Below are 26,153 nucleotides of genomic sequence, written 5' to 3' on the forward strand. Positions count from 1 at the left end.
AACCTACCCCCAGGGCTCCGCCCCGCGCCCTGTCGCGCACGCGTACTACGCCCTTGTGGCTTACGCGAGGCGGCGGCTGGGCACCGCCATTTTGGCCGATGGCCGCAGGAACACGCTGTCCGACTGAAACGTGAAGGCAAAAGCTGTCTTGGCCTCAGCACTCCCCACCGCAAGGGGATCGCTTTCTCCAGGTACGTGAATAGGTGGGAGGGGTTTGGCCATTACTTGTCTTCTGCCTTTTTGGAAAGACGCGATGTTCCGGGAGCCCCTGTTTAGGCCTCAGTGACGGCTGTGGGGACAGTAGCAGCGCGTGGCTGCGGGCTCGGGCGGGACAGCTGGAACTGCCAGAGCACCGGCAGCGCCGAGAGCTCGGGGGCGCCCAGCGCTTCCGCTCTAGCAGTCCTGCCTCTGCTGCTGTTGTCCACCCCAGTCAGGGGCAGGGAGAGTGGTCCTTCATGCCGTAGCCTCTGAGAGCCAACCCGGTTTTCCCTGCTCCCAAACCCTTCTGGAGATGGATGCACCTTCAGAACTTGCAACATCCCTTCAGAGTAAAACGGATCGATTACTTATATGCGTATTTGGCAGTGGGAAGCTGTGACTTTCTGCCGTTTGGTGATTGTGGAATGAGTCATGGCATCTTGCCGCCATGAAGTCGAGCACTAGACCATTCCCAGGCTTCACAGAAATTATGGACAAACGTCGCTCGGCTTTTCTCATAGAGCGACGTGTACTTGGCTGTGATTGGTGTTATCTCATGTAATTTCCCAGTTGAAGGTACATAGTTTTGGGGGTTTTTCCTAATATATCTTAAATTCCTTGAGATCGAGGGTGGTACTCAATACTTTAGATGTCTCTTCAGGGGTTCGTACTGATGTCACTTAGTATTTGTTGACAATGAATGATGGCCAAATTTCCACATCCCTTGAACTACGTAATTATTTTCTTTCCTTTTTCTTCTTCTTCTTTTTTTAAATGGTAAAATCAATGACTAAGGAATAACTGTCAAAACAACTTTTTATTGTTTTTACCTTGTCTTCCAAGGGACTGCTAAGTAGACAGTTATGATAGTGGAATATATGTTGCAGTCATTTGTCCTGTATGCTGGGAATATTCATTCAGTACCAGCTACCAGCAATGCTTTCAGAATAACCAAAGGTTTTTAGTTGAACCAAAAGGTGTTTGGGGTCATTTTTTAACTAAAAATTTGATTCTCTCATACTTTAAAAAAAAAAAATTTTTTTTAAGGAAAAACTATTGCTGGAGGAGGAGACCCATTGAAATCAGTTGCCCGCCTCTCCCAACTTATATAATTATAAGTATTTTATATAACTAATAGTGTACAGTAAGCATAGGTTAGAATATTGCATGTCATCTCACCCATCCTTAATTAACAATCTTTTAAATGCTTTCAAACAACATTGTAATGATGTTGACCTTAGACTGCAAATGCCTCGCTCCTGTTTTTTCCTCCTGATTGGGAGAATAACAGCAAGGGTAACCTTTTTGAGCACGTATTTTGAACAGTTTGTCTTCAGATCTGAAATATCTTTAAAAATCCCTTTTTATTCACCTCAGTCATTTACTATAATCTTCCCCACCAAGCTCTACTATGCCAAATCTTTCCTACTGAAAAAGAAAAATAGGGAACTCCCTAAGTCTTGAAAATAGCATAGAAATTGAACTAATAATATTTATATAGTTAATTAACAGTTGTGCAAATGTTTTTCTTAAGTGCATTATAATTTATCTCCTTTTATATAAATCAGTCTATTAGCTATCTCTGATATGTTTATATTATCCCGTAAACATGTCTTTTGGTTTTAAAATAGTTTGAAAAAATTAAATGTAATCCCATCCACTCTGGAGGCTGAGGCAGGAGAATCACAAGTGTTGATGGGCATGAGCCAGTAGAGAGAATAATTGATGTGAAAGACAGGGAGAATTTTATGAACATTCTTTCTGGGGAATGTATTCTGTGCACAAGTAGACTTACCTAGGGAAATAACATACAATTGGTCCTCCATATCTGGGGGTTCTGTGTCTGCAAGTTCTACCAACTACAGATCAAAAATATTTGAAAATAAATTACATCTGTACTATATGTGCAACCTTTTTTTTTCTTGCCATTATTCCCTAAACAATATAGTGTAACAACTATTTACATAGAATTCACATTGTATGAGGTATAATTCATCTAGAGATGACTTAATATACAAGAGGACCTGCATAAATTATATACAGATAGTACACGCATTTATATAAAGAACTTGCACTTCCTCAGTGCTATGCACTGTTGCAGGGAGGACCTGAAAGTAGGGTAGTGTGATTACTGGTTGGCGAGGGTCTATGTGAGATGATGAATTTAAAGGGAAACCAGTCAGCAGGGTTTGTTTTCGTCTCTCCTCATTTTTAGCTCCGTGCAGATGAAAAGATGGATTTAACCAAGATTGTGGACGAGGGTGTAAATGATTGACAGTGGAACTTTAGCTGGTTTGAAGGAAATAAAGATACCTATGGCTGAGGTAGTGGGAATGTGGCAGGATCAAGAGATTTTAAGTGGTAGTATGTTTGGAGGAGGGAGGAATCAAAGAGTTGTTGGATCGTGATGTACTAGAGCGGTGAGCTGACAATAGGAGTAGTTGGAGAATGGAATATTTGAAATTGAGGTTATGGAAGGATTGTAGTTATTTGTACTGACAAGGTCTAGGGTTTTAGGTCTAGAGAATAATGAGTGACTGTGGTAAGGTAGAAGATATTATGGAAAAGAGGAGTTAAGGAACTGAGAGGATAGGCAGTTAATAGAATGTCATCTATGAGCAGATGAAAATAGCAAAGAACTATGTTAGGAGTTGTATAAGGATGAAAGTTAGCCACTAGCTAAAAACTTCAAATGAAAGGAAGTGATCTGATTTTTGTTGTTAATGACTAAAGCACTTGGATGATCTGAGAGACCAAACTTAACTGTTTTTAGGAAAAAGAGACAATTGTCTGGGAGCATTGAGGAACAAGATCTCTTGTCCCTTTCCAAACCTAATCATACTGATGAACCTGAGAAAGACTTGAAAAATGTGCAAAGGGAAACAGTCTGTCAAAAAGATCAGGGTGGAGGATCACAGAAACCAACACAATGTCTTTAATGGATAGTCTTTTGGGCTTCAGTTTTCTTCATTACATATTGAAATAAACTGGAATATGAAGGCACTTTGGGGATTATTTATCTTAATCACCGTTCTAAGGAAATTAATGTCTGTGCACTAAGCATAGTACCATAAAAGATTTTTTTTATTAGTGCATTATAATTATATATAATAGTGGGGTTCATTCCGGTATTGTAAGATTTTTAAGTTCACTTTGATCATATGAAGTCATATGAAGACTTACTATAAAAGTTTTTTAAAATAAGCACAATATATACATGTTGTCGATGTCATTGTTATTTGCATAAAGTCCATCTGGCCACATCACAAGTTCTCAGTTGATCAGCATGATGGTCATGGCCTTAATAACTATTTTCCATTTTCATCAGTAGTATCTATTGTAGTCAGTTGGATAAGACACAAACTAATGCTTGTTTTGGGGTAGGGAAGAGTAAACATCTTTACCATATATATTAGTTTTCATATCTGGTCTTTCCATTTGATTGGTCTATATTCATACTGGTATCAGTATTAATTACTGAGGCCTTATAATTGGAAGTTCTCTCATCCTTTCTCTTATTCACTTTTCAAGACTGTTATTACTTCTTTGCTTTTTCTGTAAGAAGTTTAGATTTGGTTTGCCTACTTGGTTTTTGGGTTTTTTGCTTGTTTGTTTTCATGAGATTGGATTAAATGTATAAATGTAGGGAAAATTGAAATAGCTGGTACTGTCTATTCTGTATTGTGAAAACTGAGATAGAAGTTCATTTTATTTGAGTTAGATCTTTTATATCATTGAGTGGTTTTGAAAGTTCTTTTTGTTAAGTATATTTCTATTTTTTTATTGCTATTTTATTCTTTCCTTATAAATCTTCTAATTAAGGTATGTGTGTAAGATTTTTTTTCACAACTTTATTAGATATTTTTTACTATTTTTTAAAAATTCTTTTGTGTTTTCCAGTTAATCATATAATGATTATTTGTGTCTTCATGTCTACTTTTTTTGCCCATGAATTTTCTTCTTAACTAATTGTGTTGAATTTGCCATAATTTTGTTAATTTTTCTTTAACAGAAGAGCTGGATATTCTTACTTTGTTACAATTATGGCAGACAAATTAACGAGAATTGCTATTGTCAACCATGACAAGTGTAAACCTAAGAAATGTCGACAGGAGTGCAAAAAAAGTTGTCCTGTGGTTCGAATGGGTAAGTTATGTGGATCACTTAAGGATTAAAAAAAGGTCCTAAAAGAAAATAAACTGGTTTGATGGTTTTTTATGGGCTTTAGTTTGTCTTTTATTACCCCCATTAGTTTCTTTATACTATAGAGATAAAGAGATTCAGAGTTTATTCTAAACATCTTTTATTGTTTGGTGAATAAATGACCCTGTTTAAAAAAAAAAAAAATCATAGTTATTTACTAAATGTGAAATAAAACCAGAATTTACTGGAATTTTTGCTGTTCTGCAAAGTCCTATAATTACTTTTAAGTCATGAGATGGATTACCAAAAAACTTTCTATTTGACTATATTCTTATCTTTAGAAAACAAAAATAATAACAATGACTATTCATAAAGTTTTGGCATATTTTCAAGGTTAAATAAATTTCTTTTTTTTTTTGCTTTTGCTTTTTTCCGAGGTACCGGGGATTCGAACCCAGGTGGGTGCACACAGGACGCGTGCACTCTACAAGATGAGCTATTTGCTCACTTGTTAAATAAATTTCTAATAATTAAAAGCTAACAAATCGTTGGTAGTCTTTAGAAAGGATATATTATGTGATTGCTACCTTGTACTACTGAAGTCTAGACTTAAGTGAATCTTTTTTTTTTAAGTGGTTTTTTTTTTTTTTTTTTATGACTTTATTTGATTTAGTTTTGTGTGTGGTGCTGAGAACTGAACCCAGTGCCTCCTGCATGCTAGGCAAGGACTCCACCACTGAGCCACAATCCCAGTCCTAGACTTAGTTGTGAAAAGAAAATTTTTGCTGGACTCAGTAGCACATACCTGTAAACCCATCTCCTCCAGACATAGAGCCAGAAGAATCACGAGTTTGAAGCCAACCTGGACAACTTAGTGAGAAATGGCAAACAGCTCAGTGGTGGAGCCTGTATTCAGTTCCCAATACCAAAAAGAGAGAGAGAAAAAAAAATTTCGATGTCATCTATTACTGTGTTCCATGCATTCAAAAATTTCATTGTTGATGTTCCTAATGCCATGCTTAATTTTACCTGTGTATTATGACTGCATAACTTTTTTGGTGTTTAACTGATGTAGCTAATATATTTAATTCCTATATATAATATGCTTGACCACATAAAAGGTCAGACAGCTTACAAATAAAAAGGTTCAGAGTTTGTTATATTTTTGATAGCACACTTTCTTCCCCAATAGTATATAAAATAATAATATTAGCGAAGTCTCCCTAATGGAATATTTGTGTAACTAATAAACTCAGAAATTGAATTCAGAAGGCTGCCCCCACAAAACACTGATTTAAGACATTATCTCAAACGTATTTTTTAGTGTGGCCTTTGTTTGTGAAATTTGCTTCTCTGGAAAGTTGGAACCAACACTGCCTAAATAAAGATGATCAGAAAATTATAGAAAGTGATGGAAAATGACATATTTTTTTCTTTACCAGGAAAATTATGCATAGAGGTTACTCCCCAGAGCAAAATAGCATGGATTTCTGAAACTCTTTGTATTGGTTGTGGTATTTGTATTAAGGTAAGTGATAGTATTTTATTTATTATATCACATCTTTGATCCAAAAATGAACTATGAAAATTCCGACTACAAAATATAAATCAAATTAATAAAAAAGGAAAGTAGTATTCTTATATCAATGAGGATATCATTTTTAAATTGATGTTTCTTTGAAAGATTCTCCTTCCCCCACATAACTTCATAAAACCATTTCCAATCCAAGTTAATTTCTCTTTATTCAGCTTTTTATGAGATGTACTTTTTCCAGCATGTCTTTTCCAGAATGTTTCGGAAATATAAGTATAAAAAGTATGACTGTCAAGTCTATAATGTTGTTTACCACTTTTAAGTAGAAATACATACAAACAAAATTTTTAAATTTAATCTTTCAGTTCTGCTTCTACTATATTTGACACATGCTCTATGGGTTTACCCAATTGTGTAATTTTTTAAAAACTCAGTATTTATCGCATTGAATAATTTGATTAGACTTGATTTTTGAGTAGTGAATTTCCAAATTTAGCTCATAAAAAGAATTTAGAAGTCAGTGTATCAAGTCTTAATTTAGATATTTTTATTTATAGGTAATACAAAAAGAAACTTCACCAGAGTGTGGATACCACCCTATAAATTGTTCAGATAAATCATAGGTATATTTTACTTTGGTTTCTGAAGCTTCAGTTAAGTATCTAGAAAACTTTCCTAGATACCTGTAAACATTTTCCCTTGTTTTGAAAATATAAGCAGGAAACATTCCTTTTAGCATATATTTACTAGTCTTTTATTAAGTATATGTGCCTGTGCTCAAGGTGCTGGGAGTCTTCTTTGAACAATATAATATCATCTGTTCTGTTATTGTTTTGTTTGTTTTCTGCTTTAAGAAAATAAGATTTCAAAATTTTGGAAGTAGCATTTGAGTAACTGAAAAACATACTAATGAAATGAATCTTTCTGGAGGTAGGAAGGTAATATATACTTCTGAACAACAAAATACTTATAATTCACCTTATAAACAATAGTAGTACTTTTTACTTGTAACATTAGAGAGGTTTGAATCATTTATAACCTATAAGCATTTTATGTGCATTTAGATATTTTGTAAATAAGGTTACTCCACTAGTAGAAAAATATAACTTATAAAAGAATTAATAGTTTTGGCTAGAGATGGTGGTTACTATATTAGAAAACACTTCCCTTTTTTGGATGTGCTTCTATTTTATGAAATTTTTCTGGCAACCTTACCACTTTGTGGGTGTGTGTGTGTGTGTGTGTGTGTGTGTGTGTGTGTGCGCGCGCGCGTGCGCGCGCTGAGGATTAAACCTAGGGTTGCTTAACCCTGAGCAACACACTCAGCCCATTTTTATTTTTTTAATTTGAGACAAAAATCTTACTAAGATGCTTAGGGCCTTGCTGAGGCTGGCTTTGAACTTGAGAGCCTCCTGCCTCAGCCTCCTGAGGTGCTGGGATTCCAGGCGTGCACCACTATGCCCAGCAGAACTTAATTTTTAAGTAAATAAGAAAAAGAAATGAAAAAAAAAAAATTTGACATCCTTATAAAATGTCTATCTTTGGAAGACTGCTTATAAAAATATTCTTAATCCATTTTAGTCATGTGTATTTTTCTACAGATTAATAAGAAATTAATTTTTTTTACCAGAAATGCCCCTTCGGCGCCTTATCAATTGTCAATTTACCAAGCAACTTGGAAAAAGAAACAACACATCGATATTGTGCCAATGCCTTCAAACTTCACAGGTATGTTTCATGTCAACATTCTTCTTTACTTCATTCAAGTTAAGAATAAAATACATTTGGAATTTTTAGAGAAATGCCAAAATAGGGGGAAACTGATAATGACCATCTGTCAAAGGGGAAGAGAATATTATAGCATCATGCAAAATTATATTTTATATATATGTGTGTATGCATATATACATGTGTGTATATGTATGTCGATGGTTCACTCTGGTTAATATTAGAATTAAGACTTGGGACTTTGAAACAACTGCTAATCCCCAGGTTTTAGCCCAGTTAAATTACATTATAATCTAATGATGTAGGGACTGACATCAGGAAGTTGAAGTTGAAAAAGTCCTAGGTAATTCTGATATACAACCAGGATTGAGAATGACTGTTGTTCCTAGTAACTTTATCCCCAAAATAACTTCTAAGTGAACTTGCCCTTAATTTTTTTTTTAATCTATTAATCTTATTCACAGAGGATATCACTGTGAACTTAGACATATTAAATCACAAGATCCATAGTTGTTTGAGGTTTCTGTCTGCTGAACATTAATATTTTGAATCTAGGAATCTAGGTTTTATTAATAAAAAGGTATTTCTCAACCTGCCAGCTTTAAGGGGCCAACTGCAGCAGGGAGAATGAAATGGAATTTTTCTGGTTGATGTGGCACTTCTCTTCTTGTAAGTAAATGGCAGGCCAGAAGAAAATAAAAATGATAGTGTGAGGTTGCACCTGCTGTGTAATTTTGTACCAAGCATTTTGCTATACATTAAAACTGAGCCTTATATGTAAAGAAGAAATGTTACTTTAAAATGGACATTGAATAAATAAAATTCAGAGTAATATTGATCATGGATGCATTTCTAACAATTAACAGTTTAAGTTAATCTTGGCTGTTTTATTCCTAATAGCCAGTAATATCTGCATATATTTCTTAGCTTATTAATGGATGTGTGTGAAGTGCAAATGCATTCAAATACATTGTTGTGATGTTATACAGCTGTTGCTATCTAACTCTGAGGGTTTTTTGATTTTTTGTTTTGTTTTGTTTTTTGTATATTACACCAGGTTGCCTATCCCTCGTCCAGGTGAAGTTTTGGGATTAGTTGGAACTAATGGTATTGGAAAGTCGACTGCTTTAAAAATTTTAGCAGGAAAGCAAAAGCCAAACCTTGGAAAATATGATGTATGTATTACTTTTTAAAAAAATCAGTATCTTCAGATGTTTTTTAAGATTTGGAAGGGAGAAATGTATGTGTGTGTTTTTGTTTTTTTTTTTAATGTTCTTATTTTCAAGATTTTTTTGTAGATTTAATGCTGAGAAACTGTGAAGTTCTTTCATTCCTTTTGAATCAAAACCTATTTGTCCTTTTGAATCAAAACCTATTCGTTCTAGTTAACTGAGAGTTCTGTTTCCTTATCTGAGAGTGCCTAAAATGTTGTGAGTTGGTATGCCTTGATTTAAAATTAAATCTGCCTCCAAATTTAAAGTTAAAAGTCTGAAGTATTCTGTTGGAGTATATGTTCAATTTTATGTAGCATTCATCCTCTTTGCAATTGTATTGTTAACTTAAATTTGACATGTTTATCTCTAGGATCCTCCTGACTGGCAGGAGATACTGACATATTTCCGTGGATCTGAATTACAAAATTACTTTACCAAAATTCTGGAAGATGACCTAAAGGCCATTATCAAACCTCAGTATGTGGACCAGATTCCCAAGGCTGCAAAGGTCAGTTGCTTTTCAGGAAGAATTATATATTATAGCTTGTATAGAAACTATAATTTAGAAATATATGTTATATATTATAGTTTATATAGAAATACAAAAGCTACATCAGAGTAAACTCATTTTATTTTGTAACTCTTTTTAATATTGAAGGAAAATAATGGTAACTATTTCTGGTATCTTATGACAGGGGACAGTGGGGTCTATTTTGGACAGAAAGGATGAAACAAAAACACAGGCAATTGTATGTCAGCAACTCGGTAAGTATTTATTTTGTTAATGTATTTTAAAAGACCCTGAACTTAAATTTATAAAAGTGTACATCTTTATATGGATTATTGGAATAAATGGGAAAATTTCTAGTAATTGTCAAGCATATTAATATTCTGCAATTTTCGTATGAAATGTCATACAAACCCAGAGTGATGACATGCAATATACGTCTTGTCCAGAGAGGTAAAATGAAATTGACAACATTGAACACAATGCCTCCATGTTCTTTGTAGATTTAACCCACCTAAAAGAACGAAATGTTGAAGATCTTTCAGGAGGAGAGTTGCAGAGATTTGCTTGTGCTGTCGTTTGCATACAGAAAGCTGATATGTAGGTTTCTTTACAATTTTTATATGTGTATATATATATCTTAATTTTTATTTTTGCTTTGATTTGTAATACTGCTAATAAAGCAGTGGTTTTGAGCAGAATTAATGGCATCTTAAGCTATACTTTTGAAGTAAGATGTTGAAGCAGTTATGCATCCACTATCAATTTTCCCTGTTATTCCCTGATAAGTAGTTTATGATTTATACATTCCAAGTTTTTAGACTTAAGTTCTCCAACCAACCCAGCAAGCTTTTTTAAATACCTCAAGCAAAAAAAGGATCTTTAGACCACTACAGTAGGTCAGGATGTCATGCCAAGTGAGGGAGAAAAGGAGATTGAAAATGGCAAATTTCCTCTTACCTTCTAGTACCACTCTTTTCCCAGCTGTTTTCTGCTCCTGTCTTTTTCACATGTCCACTCTGGTATCTAGTATAAGGTGGCTCTTCTCCACAGTGTATTCTGTGAATTCTGTGCAGTGCCCTCCAAAAAAACTATTGACTTTAATGCAATTGTACTTTACCTAAGTAAGAGAAAGGCTCTCCAAATTAGTACAGACATTTTTTTTTTGAGGTAGTACCAGTTTGTAAGTTGGTCAAATCTGGGAGGCTTTCCCCAAATGTGGTATACAGTCCTGCTTTTCATAATTGATTTCTTAACTTTTGTTTCTGATCAGAATACAGAAATTTTTATTGTTACTGGTTCACAGACACTGTTAGTACTGCTTTAAAGTAACATGCAAGATGGAATTATGTCATGTTTGTCTTTCAAAATTATTCTTTTTTTTTTTTTTTTTTTTTTTTTCACTTATAGTTTCATGTTTGATGAACCTTCTAGTTACCTAGATGTCAAGCAGCGTTTAAAGGCTGCTATTACTATACGATCTCTAATAAATCCAGATAGGTAAGTACAGATCTGGAATAGTCCTGTGTTGTTTTATTTGGGGGGCTTTACAGATTTTTAAAAATTAATCACATCATTTACATGTATAGGTTCTTCATTTTGGTTATTTAGAGCTACCACCAAAATTTATTTTCCTCTATCTAGAACAAAAGTTCTTAGAGCAAGATTCATATATTAATATCTCTGTTTGTAGAAAACCTATGAATTCTCTGAAATTAAATGCAATTTTTCACATACTTATATTCCATTTTGGGAAGTAGATCCTTAGCTTTCACCAGAGTCTCAAATGGAATCCTCTCTCATACCCACTAATTTAAGACATTATAAGAATGACTAGAGTATATATATCAGTGTTTAAAATCTTACTGAGCAAAAGAGAGTTCTTAACCACCTCTGTTAAGTAATCATTTTCCCATGTATTTATAAAGTGCTTTAGTAGTTTTCAAAGTTTTTAAATTTATTATTTCATTTGATCCTGATGGCATTCTTGCTGAGAATATTTAGGTATGTCCTATTTTTCAGTTGAAGGAGTTTAAGATCAAAGAGGCTAGTTATGTGTCCTAGATTACTGTTTTAGTGTATAGCCAAACTAATCAGAACATGGGAAATTTTCATTTGTTTTTATGGATGGCATTTTCATATACCATAATGCCTCTCCTTAATAACTTTTAATAAATGTCCTTTGAAATACATGGTTTATCTTGCAAGAAAGCAAAAAAAAGAAAGAAAGAAAGAAAAGAAAAGAAAATTGAGAATTTTGAGAATTGCAAAGTAAAGAGATAAGGGCATGACTTTCCAGATGTTACTGATGTCCCTAATAGGCCCCCACTGTAGAAAAGAAGCAACACCTTGCTTTGAATCATCACACATAATATGGCAGGGCTCTCAAGGAACTGCTTCTCAGCGAACAGGCCATTTGGAAACAAATTGTCAGCACATGGAAATGTCAAATAAACATATTGAAAGTGTAGGGATGGCTCCCTTTCAAATCTCTGGCTATGGAATTCAAATGTATGTAACCAGTGTTATCTATAAACCCTTCAAGGTGAGAAAGTAATATAAAAAGGGGTTTTGGGATTTTTAGACCTGTAATAGTATATAGGAGAAACAAACTGCTCTGGAGGGACATACCCTCAAATATGATTGCACAGGATTCCTACATGTAAATACATAATACATGTAAATAAAGCATGAGCTCAGATCTAGGATTATAAATTACAAAAGAAAACCATCTATGAATACAGTCAGCAGATGTAAGATAGGAATGCTGAAGTATTAAATAATGTAAAATATTTAAAAGGATCAAAAGCCCTAAGAATATTATGCTACAAAAAAGTAAGAAATGTTCAAAATCCTAAACAAATCTAGAAGTTAAAAGTATTGTACCATTAAAAACTCCCCAAATATCCACATTCTTTCTCTCTCCTCCTCACATTTCACACTCTCTCTTGCATGTGCTCTCTCTTTCTCTCATTTTCTCTCTTACCCTGCAGGGAGACACTCTGTTTGCTTAATAAACCCTCTTATGTCAAAAAAAAAAAAAAAAAAAAAACTCCCCAAATATCCAGACACAGTGGTGCACACCTGTAATCCCAGCAGCTGGGGAGGCTGAGTCAGGAGGATCGTAAGTTCAAAGTCAGCCTTAGCAACTTAGATCCTCTCTCAAAATAAAATGTAACAAGGGCTAGGGATGTGTTTCAGTGGTTGAGCACCCCTGGGTTCAATCCCCTATACAAAAAAGAAAAAAAAAAAAAAAAAAAAAAATCCCTAAACAGATTAGATAAATTAGGGCTAGTAGAAAAGAGCATTGAGAACCTTAAAAGTTGATCTGAGTTTTTGTGGCATATGCTGAGAGAGAGAGAGATTGAAAATTGAAAGGGAGGTGGAGAAACATGGAGAATGGAATGAGAAGAGTATTGCTGTTACTTTAAGAATCTTAAAGGCATGAAGAGGTCATGGCTGATAACTTTTTTAGAATTAATAAAAACCTCAGCTCCTTAAATTTGAAGAAAAGTCCTACAGATTAATAATCCACCTAGATACTGGAATGAAATTTTGAGTATCTGTGGTAAAGAGTCTTACTTGGCCAAATATAAAATAACTTCCTAACCATTGTATAGAGGTTAGCTAAAGCTGGGTACAGTGGCACATGCAGAAGGACCACAAGTTTGAGGCCAGTCAAATCAACTTAACAATCAATACCTTTTATCAAAAAATAGAAAGGGTTAGGGGTATATCTCAGTTGGTAGAGCGCCCCTGGGTTCAATCCCCAGTACCACCAAAAAATAATAATTCACAACCAGCTGATGTGCATTTTAGTACATAAATGTTCAGACAGATCACTAGAAAATAAGACATGAGGTGATTATACTCCTTTATAAGGAATAAATTTAATATTAAGAGATCAGGAGCTATTCTATATAGGAAAAATAGATGAAATAAATAACAGGTATGGATGACCCTCAGGAAAAAATTAGTAAAGAAAAAATACATATGATATTTTTCCTATGAGGGACAGAGCAGTAACCTTAATTATAATTAGGAATAACATGTTAAGACAAATTAGATTGACAAAGTGGAAAAACTAATGAGACATTTTAATAATCCATGTATAATAATGTGTTGTTAACTGAGCCATAGGAAGTTTATTTTTATCCTGAAATTCTCCTGGTGTCACAACATATATTCAGTCTTGATTGCTATGGAAAGATGTTGGAGATCATATCTTTGGAAAAATAGCAAGGAAAAAAGAAAGGATGAATTAGAGAAAAGACAGTGATAGAAAGTTACAGAGTTAAGACCGAAAACTGATAAATAACCCAAAATTAATTATAGACTGCAAATTTTTACAACACAGATTTGTTACTGTACTACTGATACCTGTTTCTTCCCAGACACTCAGAAAACAGAATGACAGACTGAAGTCATCTTTTGGGCTTTTGTCTGTATAAGCTTCATTTGAAAGAGGGGGAGGCGAGGAGGTTTGACTAATATGTGTTCAGATACTTATAATAAGACCTCAAGAGTGGAGAAAACAGTTTATAATCATTTGCTTATTAGGAAGAGTATCCTACCTACAGTGGGTAGGATTTGAGATGCAACTTAAAGGAGGGTCAAGTAGAATTTCAACAGGTGGAGACTAAGGAAAAAATAGCCTTTCAACACAAAAAAATGAAGAAATGAATTATTCAGCAAAAAAGGTCCATATTTCAGTTTTTTCTATAAATAAATGAAGTAAAGAAAGCTGAAGTTTTGGACGATTTTGAGTCTAAGGAAATTCATTTCATGTGGAATTGAGAGCCACATCAGGGGATCTGAAGAAAGTGAGATTTGTTGAAAATACAGCAATATCAAAAAAAAAAAAGTGTAATGAGAGACTAAACTAGAATTTAGGCAGAGAAGGAAAAGAACAAAATTATTGCACAGAAAGTTGGGAAAGAATTCATAAATTTGATAATTTATGTAGTATATTAATAAGAATAAGCAGTTATTTTTCTGTATTGGGGGGATGATGATTTCATTAGCCCATTCTGTCCCGTTATTCCAGAGGTGGAATACCTATAAAAATTAAATTCAACAACAAGTATACCACTTGTGGTAACATTGAAATAATATTTGAATATTTATTGTGTTCTCAGAATTGAAAACTTGAGACTTAATGGGTTAATACAAAAATGGAGAATTTTTGTTGCAGGTTGATTTACTAAGTTGGCATTTGAGATGTCTTCAGGACAATTTTTTTTAAACATCTTGGACTATCTTGGAATAGGAATAAAGTGATACATGATGGCAGGTTATTTCTTACATCATAGTAATGCTTTTATATATCATTTTAGTCAGATCTTAGGATCATGTCATATCACATCTCGTGCATAAAGTGCCTTAGTACACACAAACCTGTTTCCTTTCCAGCCTTCATATAATTCATCCAGCATTATCTTTTTTTTTTATTGCTTCATTTTTTTTTTTTTTTTCATATCCATTCTTGTCTTCCTCATAAAAATTGAAAGTTCTTGGATTAAGGGTTTTATTCTATCTTTCTCTATGCATCCCCTGCTACACCTAGCATGCGGCAGAACAGTAACAGTTAGGGCTTAATACTTGAGTAGCATAAGGTTCAAATAATTTAGGCTGTATCTGAATTAACATCACTATAATTGCTTCTACTTTGTAGAGTTTATTAGTATGTGTTTCTTATTACCAAAATATATTTATTTCATATATCTGTAAACTTTTATGTTAGTGGTTTTCCTTTTAGTTAGGAAAACATTTTTAAATATAGACATTGATAGCCAATGTAAGAAATATTTTATGGCTTTGCTTAATATGTTCTTTACACTTAAGTGATTTAAAATATATCTATTCCTACAATCTACAACTGTGGTAAAAAAAGAAATAGAAGAGTTATCTAATTATATAGGTTATGTTAAATTTTAAAATAAAAGTCTGTTTTGATTTTCAGATATATCATTGTGGTGGAGCATGATCTAAGTGTATTAGACTATCTCTCTGACTTCATCTGCTGTTTATATGGTGTACCGAGTGCTTATGGTGTTGTCACTATGCCTTTTAGTGTAAGAGAAGGTAACTTGAAAAAAAAAATGTTTTCACATGCTGTATTCTCTTCCACTCTGATGCTTAGAAAATGTATTTTTATTGATATTGACTAGTTTTTTATTGCCTACTCATCTTTTGGAATTTAATCACTGAGGAGAATATAAACGATAGGAGAAAAAACATCTGTATATAAAAGATTATATAGAAAAAGTACACTTCTTTTATAGAGAATTTTTTGTTAGGAGTGGATAGATATGCAGTTTTACTATTTTTTCTCTATTAAAAGTCTTAACTGTATTTTGATTTCTGCAGTATTTATCTTCTTAATTTATCTTTGATGGGCCAATGCCAGTAATAAAACTCTTAAAATTCATTCATTGCTCATCATATTCTATCTGTAATCCATGTCCTGAGTTTATGGAACTAAGGCTATCTGAAACTAATAAGGTTGTATAATAAGCATATTAAAATTTTCATTCCCTGAACTTTCAGGAAAGAGGGACTCTCTTGACCATCTTCCATGTCTCCTCCTGTACAAATTAAACGAAGTAGAAACTACTGACCACTAAATGACTCCTGAAAGCAATGGGTTCTCCAGTTTGCATCTTTTCCTTTTGATTTGTTTCTTATTTTCTTTCCACTACTCACTTCTGTTGTACTCTGTATTTCTTCTCTTTTTCCAAAGCTGACAATATAGAACATAAAAAGGACTGCTTTGGGGGGGTTGGAAGTGTGATAGATGTTTTTTCTCCTTATCTCTTCAGAGGGATTGAGATACCTAAAAAACTCTTAGAAAAATAAATGTATATCTTATTATATCCTTTTCTTAAAAAGATGGTGGTTGCTTTTATAATTTTTAAGAAATGCACCAGACTTGGTAGTGCTTCCTGTAATCCCAGCAACTCCCCTAGAGGATTCAAGGCTGGCCTCCAGAAACTTAGCTAGCCCCTATTCTAAAATAAAAATAAAGAGAAGGACTGGGAATGTAGCTTAGTGCCATTGGGTTCAGTCCCCAGTACCCACCCTGCCACTCAAAAAAAGCATAAATATTTTAATTTAAGATGCAGGGAAGGAGTAATGCATGGCAGCACACACCTGTAATCACAGCTACGCAGTACAAGTTGAGTCAGAAGGATTGCAAATTCAAAGGCAGCCTGGGCAACTTAGGGAGACCCTGTTTCAAAATAAATGGGGCTGGCATGTAGCTCAGTGGTAGAGTGCCCCCTGGGTTTAGTCCTTAGTACAGGGAGAGAGGGAGAGATGTGGGGGAAGAATTTATAACTTACTCACTTACACATTTAAGATAAATAGATGTATATTTTAAGGAAAAATTTATGAGGTTGCCCAGTTTTCTTAACAGAAGCTTTAAGGGTGACATCAGAACCAATTATTGATATTTTATTCTCTAATTAACATTTAGTACTTCGTACCATATAATAGTTTTAGAATCAGGTTATGACATATGGATAAGTATTAAAAAGCTCTATGAACCGTAAAGATACTATAGTTTGAACTCATGTTTAAACTGACAAGACAAACATTATAGTAGAAATATAAAGACTGACTAACTTTTTTCAGCAAAGTCACTTATTTCTTTGAGCCTTTGTTTCCTTAACTGATGGGTTAGGCACTTGAAATAAGTGGCTGTTGAGTTTCCTGGAATTATATTTCCTTGTCATTTTGGCTTTCATTTCTTAATTTACATTTCTAATTTTTATATGAGGTCGAAAAACTTGCTGATTTTGGCAATTTTTAAACATATCTGTTTATTTTTCTATTAGCAAAGTTTGTTGTACATTTGCGTTCTAGGCTAAGGATCCAGGCCCCCTGATATGGCTCTCAGTTCTAGATGAAATCAATAAATTCCTTACACTGCATTTCAAGACCCTGTGAAACTTCAACTACTATCTTTCTCCTCTTTCACTTAAATGTTAGAAACATTGAAAGATAGTTCTTACATTATTTCCAAATAATTCACTTTTCTTTTTTGTGTGTCTGTCATTGTGGATCTTACAGTTTTAGTAGAGAGGGAGTCTCAGGTACAATGTTAGTTTACTTTCATGTATTAAAATCTGTTTAGCCAGGTGTGGTGGCGCACACCTATAATCCCAGTGGCTCGGGAGACTGAGGCAGGAGGATCCCAAGTTCAAAGCCAGCCTCAGCAACTTAGCAAGGCCCTGTTTCAAAATCAAAAATAAAAGGGATATGGATGTGGCTCAGAGGTTAAGCAGTCCTGAATTTAATCCCTGATACAAAAAAAAAATCTCTTTAGATAAAGAGGGATTTTCTTTGTAGAGTAAAAACAAATATTAAATGAAGTTAGCTCATTATTCACTTTGTCATGAAACTACAAAATTAATCTTTAAAACGTAGTGAACTATAGCTTCAAAATGTGTGTTATCTCATGGTGAGATTGAATACTTATAACTTAAATTGTTTATTTAAACAATTATTTCTGAAACTACTTTAGGTCAGTCTGAAAATATTCCATTCTTACCTACCTGTCACACTTATTTTTAGAGAAAAATTACAATTTTGATTTTAAAATACAGCGAAAATGACATAAAATGCTATATTTTGCATAAAGCCTGGTGGCAACAAATTTGAAATAATCTTACATCTTAAATCATTTAAAGAAATAATGTGTTTGATGTATGCATGTAGATGTGTGGATATGTATAGACACTTAAGTAAAGATGCATGAATTGATTAAACTGGCATTGTTTAAACTAAAAATGATGTCACTTTATTATGTGGTACCCTACATATTATCAAAAATGCACAGAAATTTAAAATTTATATATAAATGTTTCCCAAGAATTCTAGGGTTTGGGGAAAGTTTAGTCTGTAATTGGTCTTTTCTTCCCAATAGGCATAAACATTTTTTTGGATGGCTATGTGCCAACAGAAAACTTGAGATTCCGAGATGCATCACTTGTTTTTAAAGTGGCTGAGACAGCAAATGAAGAAGAAGTTAAAAAGATGTGCATGTATAAATATCCAGGGATGAAGAAAAAGATGGGAGAGTTTGAACTAGCCATTGTAGCTGGGGAGTTCACAGATTCTGAAATCATGGTGATGCTGGGGGAAAATGGTAAGATTTTCTTATATTTTGATATATGTTAAAAAATACTGTTTGTCCAGTAAGTGTGTTTTGCCTATTCCATGGAAAGCTTCAACCCAGTTTTGAGAATTGGCAGCTGAGTTTGAATCCATGAATTTCTGGGTATAGCTTCATATTTTTGTGGCATTTTATAGTTTAATCTTGTCATTTAAACAAGTTAATATTTCCTATTTTGTTTCACTACCTCCATTGAAAATAAGATGTTTTTTGCTCAGTTGGTTTTTCTCTATAAATTGCTAAGGCATTTAATCATCTTGCATAATGACTAGGAAGGAAAAGATAAATTGGTAATTCAGAAGTAATCTATTTTAAGATTTTCCTTGTACACTTCTTTTGGAACTTACTTAAATTCAGAGTACTCTGTCTACTTTGGTAAATAGTTCTGTTACCAACATTTTCAATATAAATTGTCATCGTAAGTATAGTTGTAAGATGAACTTGACTACTAAATATCTGGTGATGTTTTATGATTTAAAAATAAACAATTTGTTTTGTAATCTTCTAACAAAACTACAAAATTTTTGTGTAAGGATTATTGCAATATAACATTCTTCCTCAGCATGAATTTACAATTGAGTTGCAACTCAAGTGCTTTATGTAAATAATTTTAAATAATGATATCTATTATAAAATGCCCTATACCATTTTAATTGATAATTTAGTTAAATAAGTCTTTTTAAAAACTATCCTAAGACTTAAGCTTTATGGACCTACCATTTTTTTAGAATGGTCATTATATGCTTGAACAAGTCTTTATTTCTCCTAATAAGCTTATACTCAATACAAACCATGAAAGATTTAAGTACTTTTTTTTTATGACCTTCAGATTCCAAAGTGTTAATGTATTATCTTTAAAACAAATTTCTCAATCAAAAACAAATAGGACATTATGCTTTACTTGAAATGTGAAGCATCTTTCTGAACAATTTTTTCTATGTTACGTTGCCAGGTACAGGTAAAACCACTTTTATCAGAATGCTTGCTGGAAGACTTAAACCTGATGAAGGAGGTACTGTTGTAAATATTATCTTTTTCTGCTCCACATAAACTTTAAAAATCTGGACAGTTTTCATGTGTTGTGTATTCATATTATTTTTCAGGAGAAGTGCCAGTTCTAAATGTCAGTTATAAGCCCCAGAAAATAAGCCCCAAATCAACTGTGAGTTGTTTATCTTTTATTTGGTTATCAAAGAAAATTGTGTGTGTGTGTGTGTGTGTGTGTGTGTGTATGCACGCACGTACTTATGGCTTTATCTTTGTAATAAGGGATTGGGGATGTGGCTTAGTGGCAGAGCATGTGCCTAGCTCGTACAAAGTCCTGGTTCCAATCCCGAATACCAAAAAAAAGAAAATCTTTTACTGTATTAAATTCTTCAGGTTAGACTCCACAAAAATGGTGAATGAATGTATTAATTTTACAGTCCTTGATTCATTTCCACTACTAGTGGAAAATATTTTTAAATTTGAAGGCTGGGTGCTGTGGTGTATACCTATAAACCCAGCAGCTTGGGAGATTGAGGCTGGAGGATTGAGAGTTCAAAGCCAGCCTTAGCAAAATCGAGGCGCTAAGCAACTCAGTGAAACCCTATCTCTAAATAAAATACAAGATAGAGCTGGGGATGTGTTGAGTGCCCTTGGGTTCAATCCCTGGTACCCAAAAAAGAAAGAAAGAAATTTAAGTCTGCTTGTTATCTTTTTTCCAAAATAGACCTTTAAAAACCTAATGTAGTTTGTGCATAATGATACCATTGAAAAGGGGAAAAGCCATTTACAAGGTGGAAGAAAACATTTGAACAACTAGTGATCTATGTCAAGAATATATTTTAGGGGCTGGGAAGATAGCTCAGTTGGTAGAGTGCTTACCTTGCAAGCACAAGGCCCTGGTTCGATTCCCAGCACCGCAAAAAAAAAAAAAAAAAAAAAGAATATATTTTTAAATTCAGTTGAAAAATACCCTTTCCCCTAAAGAGGGCATTTTTTTTTAAAGAACAAATACAAATGGCTAGTAAACACATGAAGAGATGTGCTATTCACATCATTCATTTTTAAGGAAATGCTCATCAAAATGTGGGTGAGATACCCCTTCACACTCACTAGGATGACTGAAATCCACAAATAGTAGTAGCTGTTGGAGAAGATGTGAACACCAAATTGGCACTTCATACATTGTTGGTGGGAACGTAGAATAACGCAGCCACTATGAAAAATAATCTGGCCGTTTCTCAGCAAAGTTATCAGATTCCACTCCTAGATATATATCTGAGCACTGAACATATACCTTGGTACCAAAATTCACATACAAATATGTATAGCAACATTATTTAAAATAGCCAAAAATTAGGAGTAATCCAGATGAATAGCTTGTGAATGGATAAACACAGCGTGATACATTCATAAAATGCAAGGTTATCCCACCATAAAGAAATACTGATATATACTACTTTATGGATAAAACTTGGGAACCTTATATTAAAGTTAACTTCTTTGATTTTTGCAGATGTTGTATTGAACTTTTTAACCATTATATCTGCATTCAGTACCTAATCAATGTTATGCCCATTTCAGACATTTTTGCTTACAATAAGTGTTTCATTATTGATACTTTTCATAATCTTCATTTTTAAGTTCTCAGACTGAGCCCTATCCTGAAATAGTAAACACAAGCATCCTATTATTCAACTCCAGAATATTATGGTGCATTTTGTGTTATCTCTTAATGATTACTTATGGATTCAGAATTATTTCCACTCTATTTCTTCCTTGAAATCACTAAATTTAAATTTTTAGATTATTATTGCCTTTTTACTTATTGGATATAATGAATATTAAATTTTAAAAATCAAAACATGCTATAGATATTGGATAAGCATTAAAAATACAATTGATACCTGTTAGAAGCCAATCTGTAGATTTTCTCTGTAGTTTAACTTTAAGATTCATAAGTTGAAGAGTTCTGTACTACCTGGTATGATGGCTATCCCAGCTACTCCTAGGAGGCTGAGGCAGGAGGGTCCCATGTTTGAGGGTAGCCTGGGCAACTTGGCAAGACTGTCTCAAAATAAAATTTCAGAAGGGCTCAGGGTATAGACCCTGCTCAATGATAGAGCACTTGCTTAAGGCCCTGGGTTCAGTCCCCAGTCCACACAAACACACACACACACACACACACACACACAAATCTGTATTTTTTATCACCTAAAAACTTTTTCCATTAAAAACAGGGAAGTGTTCGCCAATTGTTACATGAAAAGATAAGAGATGCTTACACTCATCCACAATTTGTGACTGATGTGATGAAGCCTCTGCAGATTGAAAACATCATTGATCAAGAGGTATGCTGACATAATTGTGTTCATTAATTTTTGAATTTTATTTCAGATTTGGGATTTCTTTACACAGTTTTGTAAACTTATTTTTAGGTGCAGACATTATCTGGTGGTGAACTGCAGCGAGTGGCTTTAGCTCTTTGTTTGGGCAAACCTGCTGATGTTTATTTAATTGATGAACCATCTGCATACTTGGATTCTGAGCAGAGACTGATGGCAGCTCGTGTCGTCAAACGGTAAATGTCTTGCTTGTAAGCCTGTTACTTTCGATTATGCGTACTGGCATATAAGTGTGCTTAATATCACATTTGAAGGTTTTCTGATATAAAGCTATAAAAGAATTTCAAATCATTGTATTTTAGTTTCATACTCCATGCAAAGAAGACAGCCTTTGTTGTGGAACATGACTTCATCATGGCCACCTATCTAGCAGATCGGGTCATTGTTTTTGATGGGATTCCATCTAAGAACACAGTTGCAAACAGGTAAGATTAAAATATTCAGAAACTTAAGTTTTAAGAATCAGAAAATTATCACATTTTAAATGTTTAGTAAGCTTATAGATATTAAAGTCATACCTCTTTCATCTTTTTGTTTAGTTTTTTTAAATGAAAGAGATTGCCAGAAATTCTGTGCCTTACTCTGACTCCCAAGATGATTCTTATTATCATCTAGGTAGGACATATAGAAAAACAGTCCTAGAATGTAGCTGGAATCCCTCACCCTAAATATAAGCATAAATACCTCTGGGCCCCTCACATTTTCTTTCAGCTTAACTTTTACCTGTTCTATTATTTGGATTTCCAAAACGTGATTTAGTTTTATAAATAATAACTTGAAAAATCCTGTTCTGTTTTGTGTTTGTTTTTGTTTTGTTTTGTTTTGTTTTTTACATGACAGAAAAAGCAAAAAGAAGATCCAAAGTGGTTACATGATTTTCCCAACTTACTCTGGTAGTCCTTGAGCTAACAGTAGATCACAAATATCTGATACCAATCCATAGCAGAGTTAAAAATGAATGACTTTACCTCTCACTTTTCCTGACTGCCTTGATTGTGGGTGCTTGTCATATAGAGAAACCTAACATTCAAGTCATTTAATAAGAAATTTCTGTTACCATTAATGCTAAAACCAGTTAGGTTAAACCATATAAATTGCTACTGTTCAAACATTTTGACCCGTTAAACAGCAGTTTCATGTGGTTCCAGTATAATATTTTCTGGTATCAGAAGGAGGCATGGAGTTCCTATTTGAGTGATTCTTCCAGAAAATAAAAGTACTGAGCTTCTCAGAACTCTTCATTTTAAAATTTTTTATTTCAGTTATTGAGAATTACACATTACTTGAAGAGTTAGGGAAATTTCTTACAATATATAAAACATTCATTCACATAATCTTCCCCTTTGTGTTTATAAAATGCTTAAAGTGTTCCATCTCTATTTTGTGATTTGGCTGATTTAAGAACTACCTTGGGTGAAAAGGATGTATAAAGCATAAAAGGAGTTATTACTGAAAATCACTGTGTAGAAGTACATATTCCCTTCACTGATAAATTCTCTTCTCTTAAAAATGTCAGTTTGAGATTCCTTATTAATGATCTTTTGTTTTTCTAAAGTCATACTTCTGAGTTGGGTATGGTGGCACATGCCTGTAATCCCAGTGACTGGAGAAGCTGAGGCAAAAGGATTCCAAGTTCAAGGCCAGCCTGGGCAACTTGAGATCCTATCTCAAAAATTAAAAAAAAAAAAAAAAAAAAGGAATACTTGCAGTGCAGCTCAAAGGGTAGAGGTGTCATCAAGGCCCTAGGTGTCATCCGTAGCAAAAAAATAAATACTTCTAAAATGTTTCTTTGTCCACATCAGAAACACAGGTTAAATTGTGTTTGTCTTGCACAAAAATATTATTGCCAAGCAAACTGTATAGTCCAAGCAAAGCTGTTTCTGAACATAAGATTTTTAATATGTTGTGATTATACTGTTATCCAGATGATATAAGGTAGGAGAATCAAGGGAACAGTTATTCTTTTTATCTCTTAAGGTAATTATCTTTAGGGAGTTAAAACTTAATCAAAATTATTTATCCCCTTCCCCCACAGTCCTCAAACACTTTTGGCTGGCATGAACAAATTTTTGTCTCAGCTGGAAATTACATTCAGAAGAGATCCAAACAACTATAGACCACGAATAAATAAACTCAATTCAATTAAGGTATGTGGGAAAACTGTTTTAAGTCATGGATAAATTTATCAGTATGAACAGTGGAAAGACTGTTGCTTTAAATAAGCCAGTACCATATTTCATGGATTCTATGATTCATGGTGTTTTTTTCATTTTAATACCTGATAGCAGCTGCTGATACAGCTACTATTGCTGCATGGACTCAGGTGTTCATACTGTTGTGTGTACTGTGTTAACTGCTAATTAAAATGTTTTGGAAAAGATTACACTAATCATCCATTGAAATGAAATTTTCAAGAATACTTTAAGCAGCTTCTCTGAATATTTTTCATGTTGTTCAATTCATGACTAAAATGCATATTTCAAGTCCAAACAAGTGAATGAGTGTAAAATTCTAAACAATGAAAAAACACTGTCAGATCAATCAGTAGTGTTTTTTCTTTCTAGGCCATAAATTAATTGTCCACCCTGTGCTTGATTTAATCTATGAAATATGGTATTTGTTTTTTCAAAGGCAAAATTTCCTTGGTTGCACAAATCAGCAGTGAACAAGCTCTGAAAGCATTTCTGCTGTTTTCATGTTCCCTTAGTACTCACTTCCATGTTTCTCTTCTAACGTTCTCTGCTATAGCATTTGTTTTCATATTTGTAGTCCTAGCTTTGCTAGTAAACCTTGAACTCTTGACAGGCCATAGGCAAAGTCATCTTGCACATAATTGTATGATTAAGCACCTAATGCAATGTCCCTTTAGTGTGCGCTACATTTTGTTTACAAGAGGTTGATGTTACTCCCAGTCCAGGATGAAGGAATGACGAGTCCTGTCATAAAATTGAAAAGTTTTCTCAGTTTTGAAAGACATATTAGGCAGAAAAGAGGACATGAATTTCTTCTGAATCATTATGTACACTTGGTATTGTCATTTGCGGGGGCAGGCTTATGGGTCAGTCTCCCAGTGCACCTATTAATCATTTCTGTATTCCCTTTCATCTTAGTTGTAACTTAATCCTAATAAGGGAGCAGCTGGGCAGCTAGGTAAATGTTACCGTTCTACCAAACATTCTGGGAAGAACTATTTCATTCATACATATATATGTTATAATATAGGCAGTTTTCCATCTGAAAGTTAGCTCTTTTAGTCTAGGTGCTTAAAAGTTGAAAAGATGATAAAAATGGAACAGAATTCTAGTACATGGCAGATTTCCTGTATGTACTGTATCTTCTGTGAAGGAACTTTGAGTTGGTATAAGTGAGGTGTTTGGAATAGGGATGGGGACAGATGGTGGTAATCTTGCTTTTGAGCAGTGGACAGAAATATCCGAAAGCAGATGGAGGTTGATCGGGTCCTGTTGTACTAATGCCTTGCACGAAACTCCATGTGAGGGAGTGGTGGTGATGACTGTTGCTTCTCTGTTTTTTAGGATGTAGAACAAAAGAAGAGTGGAAACTACTTTTTCTTGGATGATTAGACTGAATCTGAGAATATTGATAAGCCATTTATTAAAAGAAACATTTACTGGGATTTTTGTCATATAAGACTTTAATCAGGTTTTATGGCCCCACATACTCTGGAGCTTGAAGAATGATTTTTTTAATGTAACATCAAAAGCCAGGTATATTGTAAATTATAGTCTGAACACAGAAAATGGCACTTTTCTGTTCTGAATGATAAGGCCCTTTTTGTCCTTAATATTCTAAAATGAAGACATTTCAAACTATACAAATTACCTCCAAGTTTTCATGATGTATGGGAAGATTTTCAATAGGTGTATTATATTCATGTACCAAATGCTGACCAGTGTTGCCCCATTTTCAAAATCTATCAAAGATTTCTGTACTTATCTGGTTTGCCAAGTATGCCAGTATAATGAAACTGCCCTATTTTAAAAGCCAGTCAAAGACTACACTGATAATATTTGATAAATAAACTTCAGGACTATATTTATTTGTTTTCAGTCTTTGCACTGTATTCAGTGTATGATTCCTAAGGAAGATTGCTACAAAACACCACTGTTAGAAAATGGATATTTGTTACCAACTTACACATTATTTTTAATGTTTTTTGGTGCTTTTTAACATCATTATCCAAAAATTACTTTAGTGTCCCCTCAAGGAAAAAGGAAAGAAAAAAAAAACTTCAGATTTT

General features: G+C 33.8%; 1 protein-coding gene across 1 annotated transcript; it reads left to right on the plus strand.

Moving 5' to 3' along the window:
* The first annotated feature begins 38 nt into the window (after positions 1–38).
* ABCE1 (ATP binding cassette subfamily E member 1) lies at positions 39–25,948 on the plus strand. Its single transcript, XM_079154154.1, has 18 exons — positions 39–191; positions 4,211–4,344; positions 5,784–5,869; positions 7,506–7,603; positions 8,661–8,778; positions 9,188–9,325; positions 9,513–9,582; positions 9,829–9,925; positions 10,736–10,825; positions 15,288–15,409; positions 18,255–18,476; positions 19,456–19,515; positions 19,607–19,665; positions 21,728–21,838; positions 21,926–22,068; positions 22,195–22,317; positions 23,928–24,039; positions 25,429–25,948. Exons 2-18 carry the CDS (start codon positions 4,242–4,244, stop codon positions 25,474–25,476), a joined length of 1,800 nt encoding a protein of 599 aa, XP_079010280.1. The 5' UTR covers positions 39–191; positions 4,211–4,241; the 3' UTR covers positions 25,477–25,948.
* Positions 25,949–26,153: the final 205 nt, after the last annotated feature.

Source organism: Sciurus vulgaris, assembly GCF_902686455.1.
Source record: "Sciurus vulgaris genome assembly, chromosome: 9".
In the NCBI taxonomy this organism is placed as follows: Eukaryota; Metazoa; Chordata; class Mammalia; order Rodentia; family Sciuridae; genus Sciurus; species Sciurus vulgaris.

What these genes read in the sequence shown, in the direction of transcription:
- ABCE1 (XM_079154154.1), top strand. Translation starts at nt 4,242, where the DNA reads ATGGCAGACAAATTAACGAGAATTGCTATTGTCAACCATGACAAGTGT. An exon ending in GTTGTGGTATTTGTATTAAG is followed by an intron (nt 5,870 to 7,505) that starts GTAAGTGATAGT and finishes TTTTTTTACCAG; the next exon opens with AAATGCCCCTTCGGCGCCTT. An exon ending in AGATTCCCAAGGCTGCAAAG is followed by an intron (nt 9,326 to 9,512) that starts GTCAGTTGCTTT and finishes ATCTTATGACAG; the next exon opens with GGGACAGTGGGGTCTATTTT.